Here is a 20,656-nt window from a genome sequence, read left to right as displayed (position 1 = left end):
AAATTCATTTAGGGGCGGCTAGGTGGCATAGTGGATAAAGCACCAGCCCTGGAGTCAGGAGTACCTGGGTTCAAATCCGTTCTCAGACACTTAATAATTACCTAGCTGTGTGGCCTTGGGCAAGCCACTTAACCCCATTTGCCTTGCAAAAACCTAAAAAAAATAAATAAATTCATTTATTTATTTTCTTAGGTACATGCAAAGATAGTTTTCAAAATTCTTTTTTTTGTACTATTTTGAATTCCACCCTTTTTTTCCCCTCCCTCTCTTCTCTCTCCTCTTCCTTTCACAGTGAGTAATCCGATATAGGTTATACATGAATAACCATACTAAGCACATTTCCATATTAGTCATGTTGGGAAAGAAGAATTAGAACAAAAGGAAAAAATATAAAGCATAAAACAAATTTTAAAAATTTAAACTGGTATGTTTCAGTCTGCATTCAGACTCCATAGTTCTATCTCTGAATGTTCATACTATTTGCCATCACAAGTCACTTAGGATTGTCTTTGATGAGTGTACTACTAAGAAGAGCTAAGTCTATCATAGTTGATCAACACACAATGTTGCAGTTAATGTAAACAATATTCTCCTGCTTCTGTTCACTTCATCAGTCATATAAGTCTTTCCAAGTTTTTCTGAAGTCTACCCATTCATTTCTTACTTCATCACATTAATATACCACAACTTGTTTAGTTATTCCCCAATTGATGGGTGTCCCCTTAATTTCCATTTTTTTTGCCACAACAAAAAGAGTTTCTATAGACATTTTTATATGTGTGGTCTTTTTCCCTTTTTATGATGATGAGTATATATTTTTGCCATACTTTTTAAAAAAAACTATCAATTCTTGTTTCTTTAAATCAGCTCCTCTAGATCAGAGTTCATGAGTATAATAACTTCCCAAGTATCTTTGAAATAATTCTCAATAGGCAGTGCACTATAAGTTGCTACATTCATTTTATTTTGAGTTCCTATTGCTTGTTTCAGTAACCTTCTGTTAGTGAATCCTGTTCCAGGACCTATAGAATTAATAATATCCTCAACTTAAAAACATCTAATTTGAGAGAGATGTGCAGATTTCAGATGACTAAGTACATGTACCAGATCAAGTCTCTCTACTCCTAGAGAAAAGAAGAAGAGAAATGTAGAGAGAAGAAAAGGAAAAGAGGAAATCTGACAGTAAAGAGGAATCATAGAATGCTAGAGTCCACAAACCTGTTATTAAGTACTTTCTATGTACTAAGCACTGGGAATATTAGAACAAGTAGTAAGACAGTCCTTGTCCTCAAGGAGCTTACATATTAATGATGGAAGACAACACATTAAAGGAAGTCAAGGGGGGTGAATTTAAGGGGGGAAGGAACAGCAGCATAGAGAATGTCTAAAAGTATAACCTAGAGAGAAATGAAACTTAGCTGACCTGGGTGCCTTCCTTGTGGAGGTTCAGGGGAGAGGCACAGAAATGCCACAGAAACAAAGGAAACTTCTAATATGTGAATTCCAGCATGTGAGGTGAGCATCTAGTCTTCTTCCTCTTATTTTATAGATGAAGAAACTGATAACTGCAGAAGTGACTTGCCTAAGATCAAGCAGCTACTCATTATTTTTTGTGTTATTGTTCATTGGTAATCATTTTATGATTAATCATGTTATTAATTTGTTAACATATAAAACTATTTCCAAGGTATCTTTGGTCTAATTCTTAAGAGAGTTCTGTAGTTGGTGTATTCATTTTAGCTTTGGCTTCTGGTATTTCTATTTCAACAAATACTATTAAATTAAACTAATAATATAGTTATACTAATAACTGACATATAAAACATTAAGGTTTATTATTTGTGTCCCTAACTACCACCTTTGGAATAAAGGTTTATAAATATTATCCCCATTTTACAAATGAGAAAATCGAGACTCACGCAAGGTAAGAATCTTGCCATTAGTCTCTAAGTTCTTGGCTATTAAGTAATGAATGCTAAGATTCAAACCTAGGTCTCCAGGCATCATTTCCAGTACTCTCTGGACTTTATCACGTTGGAATTAGAGTCCAGAACAATTTCTACTTATGGTTTCTTCTAATCAATGTAAATAGCAGTTCCCTTGTAGCACTGAGTCTCTTCCCTTCTCATTGTTTTCCTTCTACTAGCTCCACAGTGAAGTAGAAAAGCCCCTTATGAACTTCCGTGAAAATTTCAAGAAAGACATGAAGAAATGTGACCATCATATTGCTGATCTGCGGAAACAACTGGCCAGTCGATATGCTTCTGTGGAGAAGGTAGGCTGTTCCAGAGCAGGGAGAGGGTTACCTACTTGGTAAAAATTATAAAAGGTTGATGGAAAAGCCCAGGAACAAGTGCCTATGTTGAAGTCATGTAGACAAGGCTCCCTGAGTACCACAGAAATAATGTATGAGCAGATAAAGCCCTCATTTTACAAGTGAGAAAACTAAGATCAGGAGAGAAGATACCATCTTCTCATCGTCTCTTTTAATTTTTCTTAATGGTATAATCTTTGGACTTATTGTAGAATGGAGCACAAGATACAGGTAAAAAGTTTAATTTCTGTCAGGCTAATTTTCAGTTTTCCCATCAAAAAGAGAATTCTTTTCTAAATAATTTTTTAAATGTTTTCTGAGGGCAGCTAGGTGGCACAGTGGGGAGAGTACCAGATCTGGAGTTAGGAAGACGTGAATTTAAATCTGACCTCACACTTACTAGCTGAACAACCCTGGGCAAGTCATTTCACTCATTTTCCTCATCTATAAAATGGAGTTGATAATAACACCAACTCCCAGGGTTGTTGTGAGATAATTATACAGAGCTTAGCAGAGTACCTGGTATATATTAAGCACTATATAGATGTTAGCTATTATTATTTCCATCAAACTGAGTAGATGGGAAAGACCACAAAGCAAGAATCTAGAGTAACATTTAATCCTAAAGACATGATTCCCTTATTCTGCCAACAACCCTCTATTGTGTGATTCTTGACACACAAATCCAAGTGGAAGGGAATGTTAGGTGCATCCAGAGCTAGGTTCTGGTAGACTTTTGCAATAGTGAAATGGAAAAAGAATTTTAACTGGTCTTCTGGACGTAGTTTCTCTCTGTTATTCTGCCATTTTGTCACTCTATGTCCTTGAAAAAAATCCACTTACCTTCTCTCTGGGTCTCTGTTGCCTCATCTATAGAATGGAGAACATACCTGCCTGAAAAGAAGGCTTGACTGTGTGATCTTTTGAGATTTTCTTACATCTATTAGGAGTTATGTTTTTCCTATCTGTTCTATTTGCTCTAAGGCACGAAAGGCTCTAACAGAGAGGCAGAAAGACCTGGAGATGAAAACCCAGCAACTAGAAATCAAACTTAGCAACAAAACTGAAGAGGACATTAAGAAAGCCAGAAGGAAGTCTACACAAGCTGGTGAGTTCCCAGGGCTTGCTGTGGGCTAAGAATCATACCCTCATTTAAGTTAAAAAGTTCTGTTTTCCCCCTGTTCTCCTTTACCTGTTTGGAAGAATTTTTAACAGCCTTGGTGGTGAGTGGGTTGAGATCCTGAGATGGTGGAACATTGGAATGAGAAAACAGGGTCGGGAAGGAGGAAAAATGGAGACACAATCCTTCTCTCCCCTGTCTTGTAGTCCTACTCTAGGGAAACCAGATGCTTAAGGTTGCCTCCAATCTTCAGATTGGTGTTGCTGGTATAAAAGGGAGTTGAGGAGTTCTTCTGGGATGAGGAAAATTGCTGTTAAAAAATTAGGCAGCCAAAAAAAGGAGAATCTTGGACAGACACCTTCATATTTCCTTGATAAGACTGGATTTTTTGCAAATTTACCATCTGGATTAGGGAATAGGACCCAAGGAGATTTTTTTCCCCCCTCTCTATCTTCTTCCCCACCTGGAGCTGTTCATGGCCTTTCTAAAAAGACCACCTCCTTGACCTAACTATAGCTAGGTTCTGATTAATATGAATAATGTATCACTTTGAAGTGGTCACCTATTTGAATTCACATGGCACATTTCCACTGAGCTGGAATCAATTACCATATTTTACATAATTATCACTTCAAATAGTACAAATTTGAATAAATGTGAATATGTGTATCCTGAGGCCCAAGGTAGATGCCTTGAATTAAGCAAGTATTGGTTTGGCTTTGATTTTGACTAACTCCTCCTATTACCATTCCTGAGATGCAACTGGGAAAAGCTGCAGTTAGCCTTAACCTGATTTTTCTCTAGTTCTTCAAATGAAGTCTCTACTGCCCCCCGGTGATAAAAATTAGCTAATCCCCAGTAGCACAGAATCCCTTCAATCCTCCGTAAAGTCACAAGGATAGAGAACCGGACTATCTTTGTGGAAAAGATGGTATATAAAAAGTATGGTGGAAATCTTGTTTTATTACTCTCAAATACAACAATATTAAGGATTGGGATAAAATGGATGAAATGCCACAAGACAAAAAAAAAGTGTGATAAGGACAGTGAATCTTTTACCCAAAGACCCAGATTTCCATCCCAACTCTTTCATTTGACCTCTGTGACCTTGTATAAATTCTATCCCTGGCTCAGTTTGTTAAACTAAAATGACCACATGAAAATAGGAAGGAAACTACTGCTTGTCAGAGTAATTTTAGAATTACCTATCTGAATGCAGTTAGTCCTTTATTAGTAGTTAGAATAAAAAAAAAATCAAAACCAGTGCCATATTAGTAGAAAGGATAAAAATTCAAAGAAAACAACTAATTTGACCTTTTAAATGGCTTCAGTTTAACTAATTAATTCTCTCCTCCCCCAACTACTCACCCCCAAAATAAGGTGAAATGAAACAGGCATTTGGATAGATAGACTAACACCATTTTTATGGGAATTTAAAGCAATTGCCATAATGGTACCTCTGTTTGGCAGTCGAGATCTTGGTGCAAATCCCAGTTTTTCCCCCTAATGTGTTGTATCTTTGGTCAAGGCACAACCCCGTAAAGTTTCTTGAACTAGATGAACTCTAACTAGATGACCTCTAAGATATCCAGTGGTTTGGTGTTTTCCTGTGAGGAATCACTACTTGACCCAGGAATACAGGTGTAAAAAAAAGAAAATAGAGATTTATTGGGAATAGTTACAACACAAAGAACGTGATAGAGAAGATAAAGAAAGGTTAAAGAAAACCATGAGGATTGATAATTAATCCTGACATCCAGCTGCAGGATTAAGCAATAAGTAATTAAGCAGAAAGTAATAAGAGGCAGAGCCTCTGGCCATAATCTCCTTAAATTCCCCCCTCAGTGGCCATGGGAAGAGGTGCTGATTTGGGAGTTGCCCAAGTCCTGCACTGGAGAATTTGCCTTTTGGTGAGGGGTCAAGGGTCTCTGACTGTGTGGTCTCAAGATGTTGTTTCAGCACCTGCATAATCTCTCTTGCTTTACCAATGAGAACAGTGGTCAAGGTCAGACTGGAGGTCAAGATGGAGTGTTTTAATAGAGTGATAGAGGAAGAGTGGAGATTTTAACAGTGCAAACAAAGGATTTACAAAATTTGTTTCCAATTAATTTCAATATCCCCTATGCCTATGATTCTCTGCATCACAGAAACCTAAATCTATGATCTGCAAAATGAGACTGCTGGACTAATTGATCTCCTAGGTCCCCTCTAGCTCTAAAATTTCTGTTCATTAACCCTAGACAATAGCAACGATGTGCTACAAGTTGCCAATTATTATGCCACAAGTTGTCAATTTAATGATACCTACCTTAATGAGTTGTCAACTGAGGTCTGAATCTTTAATGAATTTCATTCTCCCTTTTTACCAATAGGGTCTAATTCATGCCCTTTAGGGTAGCATTCTGTAATACCCAGAAACTTGAGGAGCCACAGTATTATAGGATCAACAGATTTTAAACTGGAAACCATCATAATTTACAGATGAGGAAAATAAAGCTTAGTTATATTAAATGACTTTACATTATGAAGTTACAATGTAACTGTTACAATATAACTTCTACAGTTTACACAGGTAGCAAATAGTGGAGCCGGAATTCAAATCCAGATCTTTGAACACTAGATTTAGTATTCTTTTCAGTATATTGTGAATGGGACTTATTGTAACCCACCTTATGAGAGCTACTCCTTGAGCTTCCTAGTAATGAAAAATGATCTAGGCATACTGGTCCAGCCCATCCCCTTTGTTTTAAGTGGAAACAGAGCAAAGCCAATTTGAAACTGTCATCTTAGTTACATTTAATGAGGGATTCCATGGTTTCATGTAAGGCTATAGTAAATTTGATCCTTAATGGCTATTGCTATGTACCACCATCTAAGATGGATCATTGATCTCAATAGTTCCTTGTCAGCACCCACTGTCTATAGGTGCATGAAAGAAGAGAAAAGATAGCCTTGAGGTGGGGAAAATAACAGTGTCTAGGGCCATGGAGTGAAAATAATTTTATTCCTTTTGTGATTTCAGGAGATGATCTAATGCGCTGTGTGGATCTCTATAATCAGGCCCAATCTAAGTGGTTTGAAGAGATGGTGACAACCACCTTGGTATGGATCTGTGACTGTCCTCCAAACTTCCTTCAGGAGATGGGTGGCATCCTCAGTAAAGGGTGCAGCAACCTTTGCTACAGGCTCCATCCCACAAGAGCTCAGGAGAATTCTTAGCAGAATAGTAAGGGGGATGAAGGAAGGCCAGGAGGAATGAACTCCTACCAGCCAGACTTTCATCTACCCTAATAGAATCTGAGCTATGGATTTACATATAAGGTCATTTCTCTTTTTCCCATAGAATCACCTAATCCTTCCATCTGTGTAAGATAAATTTTTATGTCTAGGGATCTTTTCCTATCATATGAGCATAAAATTTAGAGCTGAAAGGGGGCCTTAATGATCAATTAATCAACTCTTTCCTTTTTTTCAGATAAGAAATTGAAACTTGCCCAAGGTCACAAGATAGTGAGAAATAGATCTTCTGACTTCAAATCCAGTGTTTTTTCCACTAGGTCCTTATTTTTAAATTTTTGTTTATTGAGAAATTTGTTTTCTTCTGACACAATAAGTAATTCTCCTCAACTACCCAAACAACCCCCCCACCAAAGAATTAGATTCCCAAAAAATAGTTGAATAAAATCACTTGATACCATGATTATACATCCTTTTTTTCCCTAAAGAATTCTTTCCTCACTTCCTCTTTTCTCTAGTGACTGGGAACACATCCCACCTGAACTCAGGACAGTAAGGATAACTTCCCATGCTGCCTCTTGGCAGTTCTAAGGTCTTGGCATAATGCAAAACTTGTTTAATAAGGAAAAGAATAAAGCGACTGCCCTTAGACCCATACGGGGATAGTATATTAATGTGCCAATATTCTTGTAATGCTCAAGGGGGTGCACAAAGGGATGAATCTGGTAGAGCTCAAGACCAAGATTGGAAAGGAGTCTTTTAGGAACAGAAAAGAAAATGTAAGATCAATTGTTGCCTCAGAGAATTTCCAACACTAACTGCTATACACTATGACACACAATACTCCCACCCTGTTGAAAAGGACTCAAACTATTTGGAGTAGATCTGACTATCCTGGGGGAACAGTTCCCTCTACCACCATCTCCATGCTTCCCTGATTTCTTTCTGTTCAGAAGTCAGCACTTAGGTATCTCCTTTCCAAGTATGGGCACAATGGAGTGGGTTTAGTATCATATTATTTTGAAAAATCATGTTTTATGGTGCTGAGCTCACATAGTCACACCTTGTAAAATTGCCCATTATTAACCTAACTATCCTACCCTCTCAAAGTGTCATCCAAGCAGAGGAGATTAGAGGCCTTCACCTGGGATAATGGCCTAGTTTTCCCCCAGTTAATCTCCTAATTACTTTCCAGGCTCACCACCCCCCCATCCCTACCCTTCCAGTTAATCACTTTAGAAGTGCCCTAGTTGGGCACTGAATAGAATGAATTCTGATCATACAAACCCCACCCCCCCACCTTCATTTCCAAAAAAAGGAGCTATCCAGAATCAGGCTCCCCTAGGGATACTGCACAATCCAACATTCTCTAATACAAATTGTTGCTTCTGACTTCTGCCTCAATTAAGTTTATTTTGAAAACATATTTACCTCATGTGTTAGGATCATACTAGGGAGAGACAAAAGTGAAATAGAGCCTGCCCTGTTTATATTTTTCTGAGAATATACACCATGTTCACAATTTAAGTATGTACAAGGGAAATTGAAGAGGGAGAAAACATAAATTGTTGAGGGAGGACTTCATAGAAGAAGTAGCATCTGAGTTAACCTTGAAGATTATAAAATCAGAGGATTTGGGTTCAGATCTTCTACTTACTTGGATTCATCCCTTCCCTTTGGAAGTCCTTCCCTTGGGCAAGTCCTTCCTAGTTTTTTCATCTAAAAAATGAGGAGATTGAAGAGGTGATCTGAGATCCTTCCAGCTCTGAGTCTTATGCTCCTTTGCCTAAAAAGGATTCTAGAAGGTAGAGGAGAAAAGTGCTTTCCAGGTGTAGGTTTGTGCACATACTTGGAGGGGGACATAGAGTTAAGGGAAGAGCTAGTAGGAAAGTTTGAGTGAAACATAGAAAGGAGATATTATGCAAGTCAGATTGTGCAGGATCTGAAATGCCAGGCTCAGTGTTTGCAAGGTGGAGTCATGAGGATTATTTAGCATGATCAGACCTGTGCTTTAGGAAGATTAGCTTTCATAGCAGTATGGAAGGTGGATTAGAGAGGAAAGAGAATGGAAGCAGGGAAATCAATTAGCTTAATAGAAGTAGGGTGAGAGATGGGAAGGACTTGAACTGAGGTGATGGTAATAAGTGGAGAGGAAAGGGGAAAGATGCAAGGGTTGTTTGTGGTAGTTTATGACATCTCCCAGGAAAAGGTGGGGTTGGGGGGAGGGAGGAGAGAAAGAAACAGAGAGAAAACACCCACACTGAGTCTTTGAAGGAGTCAAAGAAAAGAGAACAATATCATGGAAACCAAAGAAGTAGGAAGTATCCAGAAAGATGGGTGGTCAGTTATAACCAAAAACCAAAGAGAATGAAGACTAAGAAAAGACCAGATCTACTAGGGGTAGATCTCTTAACTCATCACAAAATTGTATTTTGTAGAGACAGCAGTTTTAATAGGATGATAAGGTCAAAACATATTGGCAAATATTTAGAAGCAGGTGCTGAGGATGTAGAAAACGCAAATGTTGGGATTCTTTCCATGAGCTTGGCAATGAAACAACAATTTGAGGTGATAGTCAAGTAGAGAATTTTTTTGGGTGGACTGCACCTCAGCATGATTCCTTGATAGCAGAAGGAAAAAAGGCAATGACTACAGAGAAATTGGGAAGAAAGAGAATCAATATGAGCAACTAATAGGGTAAGCTCCTGGACAGTTGACCTAAGAGAAATACAAGTTTTATCATGAAGAAATGAGTTTAGATAACAAGAATTTGTGGTGGATCTAGACCATGTAGTATCATGGTTTTCCCCAGTGGCAATCAACTGCAGTGGTTGTTCAAGTAGAAAATAAAGGTGACAGGAAAGATCCAGAATTGCAGGCTGGCATAGTGTGAATGATCCAAAGGGGCAAGGAAGTAAAGAATAGTGAACTGATCAACTTTAGGGTTAAAACTGTGAAAAAAGTAGGACTAAAACAGGGTCATTGGATTAGGAGACTAGGAACTCTTGTTCCTTCTCAGCCATGTTAATATTGGTAGAGGACCGAGTTCAGAATCTGTCAAAAATTCTTGAATCTAAGAGCTCAGTAGAAATTAGGTTCAAGAATTTGGTAAATAACTTCAAATTCTTAGTGTTCTCAGGCTGATACTGAGACCATCCTCCACTGAAATGACTTTAAAGTACAAAGGAAAAAATGCTCAGAGATACCAGAGAACTTCTCTTTCCCTACAGGAACTCGAGAGACTGGAGGTGGAACGGGTAGAAATGATTCGTCAACACCTGTGCCAGTATACACAGCTGCGGCATGAAACAGACATGTTCAACCAAAGTGTGAGTTCCTTCCCTTTAGATATCTATGACCTAGCAAATAGAGGAGTATACCAGCAAGGGATTGGGAGCCAAATTACTAAAGCTAAACAAAGGTAGACCAGTTGAGTTTTAAGCAAATAAATCTGTCTTAATGTGAGAAATAAGTAGAACACCACATGGTACAATGGAAAGAATACTAATTTTGGAACCAGAGTTTGAATTCCAGCTTTACTTCTTATTGCCTGAGTGACTTAAGACAAGTCACTTAACTCTCTGAGTCTCAATTTCCTCACTTGCGAAATGAAGAACTAGATCATTTCAAAGATCCCTTCCAGTACAAATCCATAATTCAGTGAAAGCAGAATCATCCAGAAACCATTCTCAGCTCATATAATGGGGATCTTGGAATTCATTTCCACTTCTATAATGATCTGCAGAAAATAAAATATTTTCCCACAGTCCAATGAAGAACAAAAAGAGGTAATTTTTTTCATGGTTTTCATGCTGATCAGCAGCAAATCTGTTGTATATATCATCACTTTTGAAAAAACACTATACTCCATCCAGTACTGCTAGTAAGTCAAGTCACCTATCATTTATTAAAAAGAAAATCTCTATATCTATAGGCTGCAAAGACAAATCCCTCAATTATGCAAGGACAATCAAATCCCAAACCTTTACTATTCCTCTGATCTTCAGTGGGATTGGGAAACTTGAAAAATTTGAGCACCAGGAAATTATGACATTGATGGACTTAGGACATATATGGAATAGAGCATCAGTGTGCTAATAGGTGTATAGCTACAGTTGACAGAAGCTATTAGTTTTTGGTTCAGCATCAAGGAAGAAATTAACAGCTACTTGAATCCAAAGACATTTTAGGGTAAAGGAATTATTTAACATTGGTGGGTGGAACCACATCCTACAATACCAGAAACATGTGACCTTGCAGGAGGCAATGAAGTAAGAACTCTGAAAAAATATGAAACATGACCTACTGCTATATGAAAGCCAAACATGACCTTTTTTTAACATCATTTCCTAAAAGCTTGACAACTCCATTTATATATTCATAGAATCAAAAAAGAAGGAAGGAACCTCGGTCCAACCCCCTCTTTTCAAGGAAAAATTGAGACCTAAAGAAGAAAAGTGACTTACTGAAGATCACTCAACCAGTCAGGAGTGGCTCAGCTAGTCCTTCTGACTACTTTTCAAGTTTTCTTTCCATTCCTCAAAATAGTCTTTCCCTTGAAGTCTCAAAACTTTTTATTAGGGAGCAAAAGTTGTGAGATGGAGCTACTTCAATAAATATTGATAATAATAACTTACATGTCCCTAGCACAAGTTTCACAAAGCATTCCCCCCCCCCCAACAACTTTAAGAAATAAGGAGTATAGGTATTGAGGGGAAGGGAGGTAGCACAGTACTGGAACTGGATTGAGGAAGTCTCTGCTTCATGAGTTCAAAACTGGCCTCAGAGACTAGCTTTTTCTCTAAACTGGCTATTTGCTAGCTCACTCTAGGTGAGTCACTTGACTTTGTTTGCCTCAGTTTCCTTATGTATAAACTGGCCTAGAGAAGGAAATGGCAAACCACTCCAGTATCTTTGTCAAGAAAATGGCAAATGGAGTCATGATACAACTTAAAATGGTTGAACAACGAATGTGGATGTAATTTCTATTTTATAAATGAGGAAAAAGATTCAGAGAAGGGAAGTGATTTGTTCAGTCACACAGCCAAAATGCATTAGGGACCTGATATTTGAATCCTGGTCTTCCAGCTCCAAGTCTGGTGCTCTTTTTACTACACTAGGGTCCTAACAGAGAAGAGATCTCTACCCTCTTCTCCTCACACCTAATCCCTGACTGTCCTTTCCTCTCTGTCTTCTTTAGACAGTAGAACCTGTGGATCAACTCCTGCGGAAAGTGGATCCAGCTAAAGACAGAGAGCTGTGGGTGAAAGAACACAAAACTGGAGATATCCGGCCTGTGGATATGGAAATATAAGACTGAATGGGTCATTCTTTGAATGGGTTTATTGTTGGGGTTTTGGGATCCCACCAAGAGAAGGGGCTCTTTCTTTGAGGCCATTGTCATGCCAAGAAGGATTTGTGCTGCCATCCCACCCATTGTCCTATATGATAAGGTAGTTGGAGATCTCCATTCCCCACCCCAGACTCAGAAGACAGGTACATACACCCTTGCCTTTATTACCATCACTAAAACCCCCAACTCCCCATCCTGTGTTGTTCTGAGACCAAACTGAAGACTTCACTTTCTAGAATATGACAATACTATGTTTATACTCATGTGACATACTTAAAGACCTAGATCTATAACATTCTTGTGATTCTTGAGGGGTGGACAGAGTTCAGTCTTCAGCACGCCTAAGAGTTTCTCCTCTTCTTGGGGTCTGAGGACCAGGAAAGTTTGTCAATTCCTTTCTCCAAAATGAAGTGGGCTGGGGTAGAGGGAGGTACCCCCGTTGTTGCAACATTCCTTCTATATCAATGTAAGTTATTTGTGACCTTTGTTTATAATATTGGGATCCTTTCCCTTTGGCATCTTCTATAACAGTTCATCATAGCATCATCTACTGGGTCCTAAGAGGGAATCCTAGAAAGAAGTACTTACTTCTCTTATCACAAAATACACCCTGCTCTTATTTTAAAACCTTTGGTGATAATGGTGGAACTACCTCATTAGGCAAACTGGCCCCAATTTTTAGTATTCTTTTCCCTTCCCATTTGCCACAAATGCTTTTATTTTATTTTCTTTCTGCATGGACAGTGCTTCCCAATTCTTTGAACCTATGTCCTCATGCTGTATTATTCTGGGAAATATCAAGGCAACAGTTCAAGCCAGTTTTTTTTTTTGTTTTGGGGGGATTTTTTGGTTTCTTTTTAGATTATTCAGTCTTTTTTGGAAGACCTTGGTTATCAGTGTCTCAATCTGCTCATTCTAGTGGTTTGGGAGCAGCTCTCAGGGGCAGGCTATGAATTATCTGCATCTTTTCCCTCATACCATCATTCATGTTTACTGTTCTTATATAGTTTCTGTCCTCTTCTTACATCAAAGTAATTGAGCATTTTTAGATATTGAGGTCCAGGATGAGATGATATGAATCCTGTATTTGGCTCCCTTCCCTTTTCAGTGCCCCTTGGGTCACATTTGCCATCCTGAGCCATCTTACTAGATACTAGTTATAGTTTTCCAAGACAAGTCTTTGATAACAAAATCCTTCAAAGTTTTCTGTCAATGGGTAATACCTGTTTCTCATCTGTGGAATCTGACAAAACCCTGCCAATTTCTTTACTAGAGGACATAGCTCTATGATTTTCTGGTAATGATTCTAACTATTCTGATTCTTCCTTTCTCTTTGGCTGCTTCTCCTTTAATTGGCACTGTAGAAAATTTGTTTTTCCTCTTTTGAGCTATTATTCATTTTTGATCTTCCTTTCTGTGAACTAGTTTCCAACAAAACCAAAACCCAAAGGCCAGGGATTAATTGAAATGTTTTCACTGTTGTTACTTCAGTATCTTAGATGTCTTTTCCCTTGTTTTTACTCTCTCTCTCTCTCTCTCTCTCTCTCTCTCTCTCTCTCTCTCTCTCTCTCTCTCTCAGCTGAAAATTAGCCCTTCAAAGCCCCCTTATATCTTGCCTGTGTGTATGCAAGATAATTTCAGGTTGGGGGAGCACCCACCAAATCTTAATACTCATACAATGGACTTCATAGACTTTTTTTCATCTGGAAGCAATTTTGGTAACTTCTAGTCTACCCTACAACAGGATAAAAGATCTAGAGCTCAAAAGAGCTTGGAAGCTATATTCTATATTTTCCAATCCCCTCATTTTACAAATAGAGAAACTGAGGTATTGGGAGATCAGGGGACTTGCCCAGGCAAATCTTCTGCTCTATGATGCTACTTTTCTGTAAATTAAAGATATTAAGGATTACAGTGGTAGATGTAAAATGATCTAAGAATTTCCAATATTTTCTCTCCCCACTGTATGACTGTACATTTACATCTGTGTTAATGGTATCCACTCACCCTAGACAAGGACAGGAATGTAAGAGTTTGATGGTTATTTCTTTCAGATTGTCATAGTATTTCATTAGTTGTGTCCTATGAATTCTCCTACACAGCTTAAATGAATATGGAGCATCTCATTCCTCCTATCATTTGTTTTAGAAATAGCTGAGGTACTAACAAGAAGGGGAGGTCGCTTCTTTCATTCTGATTAAGATCCTAGGGTGGAAGTCAATTTTGAAAGGTGGCAGAATGAACAAAATCACTGTGGTCTGATGTTCCATAAAGAAGATGGAGAATTAGTGATTAGATTGAGATTATCCAATTATTGCTAATATGATATATTATATAATATAGTTTCTTTTAAAAAATAGAAGTTGAGTAGACAGGAGGAGCAGGTTGAAGGGAACTGAGTAAATGAAGCCTCACCTTTGGCTCAGTAAATATATGTTACATGTTTTTCGAGTGTTTAAAAAAAGATTAAGTAGTACTATTATTGACCCAGTTATTCCAGTGAGTTAGATCTCTTTCAGTCTCTTTCATTCTAGCCTTTAAGAAATCTAAATTTTCTCTCTCTCAGTATATCTTTTCTTCCTTCCCATTTTCTACTGGCAGTGTAATAACTGGTCATTTGTGCCATCACAAGCAGGCTCTGCTTCCTAAAAAAAGGCATACAAGCTTGTGATGGCAGAATAATGTGAATTTAGATCTTGGCAATTAAGCTCAGACTAATAGAACATCCATTCCCCAAAATGACAGCTTCATTCTCCCTGCCTCCAATTCATTATCCAAGTTTTAGTGACTACTCCAAAAGCTATGAATTACCATTCAGAGGCATATCTTCAACCAGGATGGGCAAGGTAAGTTTCTTGGAATTAGAGATCTTATTGTTTGTTAATTGTTAAAAGTAGTTTTTGGTTTGGTTTGTTGGGTTGTGTTTTTTTTTTTTTTGCTTGAATGAGGCATGGCATAAACAGGCATGAACAGGTTGCCATCCATACCATTGGAAAAGAGACCACTACAAATCATACTGAAGTGTTTTGAAACTGGATAAGTAGAAGAAACTTAGGCTATTAGAATCAGATAAAGGTGCTTGAGTGTTCAGGACATGAATAGCACAAACTCAATAGAACTGTTAGAGGGCAATTTATAAGCTCTTGCATACTAAATAATTCAAGTGTTTACTGAATACCTGACATCTTTCTTCAGAATAGTTTTCTGAAAGCTTCTGTATAGAACATGCTGAATATTGATACATTTCATGTTTTAAAAAAAACAATATATCCCCAACAAAGCCACTGGCATTCAAAGTAGATTATCCTGTTGCCATAGCAACCCTCCAGTTGATTTTTTTTAGAAGCAGACTCACCCTATTCTATCACCCTACATCCACAGATGATAAAAGCTACTCCTTATAACTCTCTTTACCTGATTACTTATAATCAGGATTTCAACATTCCCTACATAAATTGACAGTGTAATTAAATGAGGTTGGGATAGGGAGAAAAGGGTGATGACAAGACTCTACTGACTAATGCTTTATCCCCTTAGTTTTATCTATTGGGCACTTGTCCCTAGTAGCCACTTACTTGTTAGGGCTTAAAAATCAAGCATTGGCAACTAAGGGAAATAAACATAAACAATTACTAGTAAAATTCAAGAATTTATTTTGTTTACTTTTTTTTTAAAATTAGTGGTATAATTAGTGGTGTCAGCAAGTGAAAGTATTGTCTGAACCTGAGTTCATTGGATCTTGGAAGTCCAAGCTATAAAATTTAAATATTTACATTTTCCCCTGGTCTCTAATGAGTCTTAATGAAAGATAGACTATTTTATTTCTGACAAGTGGGTAGCCTTTACTTTAATAATGTAAATAGGACCTATGATAACTAATTTGCACATTATAGTGCTTTAAGAGCTATATATTATATCAACTTGCTATATCATCATTTACAAAATATGTAGTCAATATGCTTGTTGTCAGTCAATCTTCTCCCATATACCTCCCTCCAGGAAGGAAAATGCCCCACCTAATTTCTTTAAAAGGATGATTTGCATTAGAGATTGACTTTTGGTACATCTTCTACTCTTTTTCATAGATAATTCTAGCTTATATTTACTGGACGTAAATGTACTTCATCTTCAGTGGCCAAAGAGCTACGTTATATTCTTGGAGTTCCATCTCTAGTGTTATGGGAGAAATATCTCCTCTTTGGGGAGTAATTGTTGCCAAATATCTATTTACCACAATGCAGAAACTGTAGAGGCAAAAACCTTATTATTATTATTGTTATTATTATTATTATTATTAATGTTTGTACATAATTCAGGCCTCAGAGAAAAATCTGAACAATCACTTCTTATAGAGTAGGCAAAAGTATGTCAAAGTGGCAGAAAAATAATTATCTTACAGATTGTAATCTTGCATATCCCTCTTAGACCATAAAAATTAAAGAGAAGATAGATCTATAATTTCATAATTCTTTAATGTCATAAAAATTGAACAGCTAAATAGATCTCATGCATCCCTGTAGGAAACAAATTTCATCAAATAATAAACATATTAAATCAGGTTACAGATTAAACTACATTTAAAGGATTCACATATAGACTAATTGAAGAGGAGGCGGATTTATATGTCCCAAAGGAGTAAGGGACAGTTGAGATTCTACCTTTGACTTCTTATTTAAGTGATACTTAAAACTCGTAGGTAAATTATCACATCCTATAGGAAAGGTTTCAATAAGATGAGGTTAATATTATATAGATGTTCAGTTAATGAAAATTTGCAGGAAGAATGACTCAAATCCCAAATAATAAAAGAAAATTTAAAAAATAAAAAACCTGTAACAATGGTTTATCCCAAACTAGATGGAGTTTTTTCCCATATGTTTCCCCAGTACCTTGTATCTTGCTATCTATGCTATAATGCCTGACCATTTAGTTCTTTATCATCACATCATATAACTATCACTTGAAGGATATTTAATGAACACCAGAAGTAACATGGTTAGTTGGAAAAGCATTGGACTGAACTCAAAAGACCTGGATTCTGGCTAACTACTTCTTTGAAACAACTGAGTGACTTTGAGTACATCACTGCATCTCTATAAGTCCTAGAGAATTGAACCTAACCAGACTATTTCCCTACAGCACCCTTTTTAGTTTTGTGTAAGTTACTTTACACACAGTCAAACCATGTCTTGGATCCTTCATCCTATTGTGGACCTGACACAGTCGTCACAATGTTTCCATCTAACTCTTAGAAAAGGAAATCCATTTTATCTTAGAAATCTGAAAAGTTTAAATGATAGTCTTCTTAGGCTTCAAGTTGAGGCAGAATAATGAATTCATAGTTCTATCAGAAATAGAGTGGACCCCTCAACAGGACCCAAGGATCTACTTTAGATCTTTACCACCTATGTCTCTAACATATGATCTCCAGAACTAAATCTCTGAAGAGGTGGAGAAATCAGGCCACTCACAATCATTTGCAGTCAGCCACACATTCCTACACCTATGATTCATGTAGACAATTCTCTAGACTTCAAGATTTGTCAGCAGCTATCCTTCCCTTTTCATTGGCATAACCCTCTTTTCCCAAATATTCTGTCCTCTATCTGTATTGAACTTTCAGACATTAATGAAAAGTGGGTTCTGGAAGACAACCTGAAACGTGCCCAAAGACATTTGGTATTCTCAGAATCGGGAAGAACAGTACTCTAGGCAAGGGAATCAAGTGGATTCTGGATTGGAACTTGGGGGCCCTTTCCACAAATTAAACCCTCTGGTTACGTCCAAGGGATTAAGCCCTCTGCCAGGTCAGTGTATCTTTCCTCTACTTATACATGTATAGTGTGAAACACCTCATTCAAATCACAACATGTTTTTGGGGGTAAATAATTCAAATAATGGAACCAAAGCATTCTTCTTACAGTTTGGGGGCTTGGGAACAGTCTATATTTTCAGAACTTCTAAAAGGAGCTATTTCTTGGGGAATTATTTTGATAACCTATTATCTCTCTTCCTTAGCCTGTAATTTAATAGGGGGTGTTAAATTGTTCCCCAGAACACTTTTGGTTCAAGGAATCCTTCTATCATTACCAAAATTGTGAAATGAGGGATTCAGGGAAATATGAGTGCTTCTAAATTGGTTGGTAATTGAGGAGTGAAACACCTAAGTATATCTTGGCAGAAGGTGACCTGCCCTGGAGGTCTGGAGTCCTTCTTTCCTGATAGTTTAATATATTATCTTGGGGCAAGTAATTTCACCTATTCCAGTTTAATGGAGCATTTGGAGAGAACTTACTTGTCTATAAGTCTCCTCAAACCTTACATAGTTTAATTTAGTTTTTGTTTGTTTTTTTTTTTACAAATAGGCATCATCCCTATATGTGGTATCTATTGATGCCAAGAATGCATAGTGGTTTTGCCTATTAAATGAATTCAGATTGAATAATCTGTGGGGTCCCTCTGTAGAACTCCATGTAGTTCTCTTTCCCTCCAACTCATGACCACCATCACTCCCAGTCTTTTAGATCCTGAGGGGAAATTCTGCTGAAGTCACCACTGGGGAAATCAGTAAATTGAGCATTTACAACTGCTGGCAGGAAGCAATGTCCGCGGGGTGCAAGTCTTTCTCTTTTTTTTTCCAGTGATTCTATACCTTCCTTGCCCCCAGGATCAATGATGGATGGGAGGCAGTCAATCTAGAGATATGAGTATACTGCCTTCCACTATCAAAGTGGAATTTTCTAACAAATAAACTTGCTTGTTTGGTCTGTTTTCTGTAACTTTTGCTAAATACTTTATACATTTTTAAAAGTTAAAAAGCTGTGTCTCCTGCCAGCATTACTCATTCTGGTATGAATGTGTTTACTTCACATTCTATATCTTTCCATCCTCTTTGGCTTCATAGATTGGTAAATATAATTGATGTAATATAATTTATAAGTAACACTGTTGCAACTCTGCTGTCTTTGGAATTTTAACTTGTTTTTCTTCCCATAATGGCATTAGTGTGTATTAAAGCGAAGAATTAAATATTTAAAGGGTTTTAATTCTGAATTTGTTATATATAATTGTTCTGTATTATTACAAAGCCTTTTCACGGACTTAAACTCTATTTCTTTATATTTTTCTGCAAGTTGGTGTATACACTTCAGATACTTAGAATCATTCCATGTAAAATAAACTGTACAGAGACACATATTCCAGTTGTGGGGTTCTTCTTTCTAGAGTTCTTTATCCTGTCTCTCCATTTGATAATCATTTTGTCGTCAATATATCTCATGAAGGGTTTTGACGGGCAGCCCATCTGCCTAGTTCCACCAATGCAAGAGATCATCCTGTTGCTGTCCACTCTGGGCAGCCGGGTCTCAGTTTAATTCACACAACTCTTCGGGGAGCTCCGCCGGACATGTCCCGCATGTTCAATAATGAAAGTCAGCCAGTGAGAGATAAGCAAGGAGTTTATTGCAGGTATATGCTACATCTCTGACTCACATAGTTGAAATAAGGGTATATATAAGCCTAGTCCCCTTGTATCAGCATCCCTCATCTCCAGGCCTGTGGAAGTATAAGGGGCATGCCACAAAAGGTCTGTATCCTGGAAAAATGTGGAATCTTCAACAAGATAAAGATGAAAGGTAGAGAGATAAGGACCAGAACTCCTTCCTGGGACAGCTGAACAATATGAGGATGAAAGGCAGAGGGAAAAGGACAAAAGGTCCTTCCTGAGAATATTCAACAAGATAAGGATGAAAGGCAGGAGAACAAAGAGAGAGAAGGGCCAGAGCTCCTTCCTGAGTTCAGAGCACTCTGGTATGGACATTCCTGTTGTCCCAGGTCTCAATGACTCTCAGCATGAATTCCTCATGGCCACATACTCTGTCTATTATCCCCTTACATCATCCACTGTTCTCTTTTAATGTTCCTCCCCTCCTTATGATCATCAGTTTTCCTCTCATCTGCCATGTGGGTCATTCTGCTAGCTTCCTCAACTTTCTCCTTTAAGTCTCCTGGTCTTGAAAAACTACCATAGCATTGGAAAAAAAATTTTTAAATGAATAAAAATAAATTTTAAAAAATTTTTAAAGTCTCCTGGCCTGTCTATCTCCTCTCCTGCTATTGTTCTTAGCTCTTCAATTAATTCAATTTAATAAAAGCCTACAATGTGCAATGAACAAGAGCAAGCCTTAAGAACAGGAAGACCTAAATTCGAATCCTGCCACCACACAAACTTGTGGTGTGGCCCTGGGCAAGTCACTTAACTCCTCCACAGCCCAAGAAATTTTCTAAGCCTATAAATTTCAGAGCAGTAGTCATCTGTACTGATAGAGGGAGTTTCTCATGGGGAATTCTCCATATCAATGAAACTATAGGCCTAGGGGAAAAAATTGTAATGCACAAGTGACCCTTTCAAGTAGAGAAGGTTCATCCAGAGGTCTTCTGTGTCATTCTCTAGATTTCTCATGTCCTTTACCTAAGAAACCTTATTAATCAGCTCCTTTTCTTATAAGTAGACTTGAGTGGCAAAGGATCAACCATGCCCTATGTGTTTTGATCTTCACATATTCCAGGGTAGAAATGGAGAAAGGAAGGGATAAAGTAGGCAGTTCTATTCAAGGAGTATGTTTAAATAATC

The 20,656-nt window shown here is 37.6% G+C and overlaps 1 protein-coding gene across 8 annotated transcripts in view; it reads left to right on the top strand.

The window, feature by feature from the left end:
- The window catches only part of GAS7 (growth arrest specific 7), a 271,230-nt gene extending 257,635 nt beyond the window's left edge, over positions 1-13,595 (top strand). For all 8 annotated transcript variants that reach the window (XM_074225105.1, XM_074225106.1, XM_074225112.1 and 5 more), the window contains 5 exons: positions 2,147-2,275; positions 3,299-3,422; positions 6,457-6,536; positions 9,902-10,000; positions 11,872-13,595. In XM_074225105.1, the coding sequence (XP_074081206.1) occupies positions 2,147-2,275; positions 3,299-3,422; positions 6,457-6,536; positions 9,902-10,000; positions 11,872-11,985 (546 nt within the window). In that variant the 3' untranslated portion in view covers positions 11,986-13,595. The remainder of the gene's footprint in view (positions 1-2,146; positions 2,276-3,298; positions 3,423-6,456; positions 6,537-9,901; positions 10,001-11,871) is intronic.
- The last annotated feature ends 7,061 nt before the right edge of the window (positions 13,596-20,656 follow it).

This window comes from Macrotis lagotis, chromosome 2 (genome assembly GCF_037893015.1).
Source record: "Macrotis lagotis isolate mMagLag1 chromosome 2, bilby.v1.9.chrom.fasta, whole genome shotgun sequence".
NCBI lineage: Eukaryota > Metazoa > Chordata > Mammalia > Peramelemorphia > Peramelidae > Macrotis > Macrotis lagotis.
Note: the sequence above shows the minus strand (reverse complement) of the source record. Positions and strands in the feature narration are given on the sequence as shown.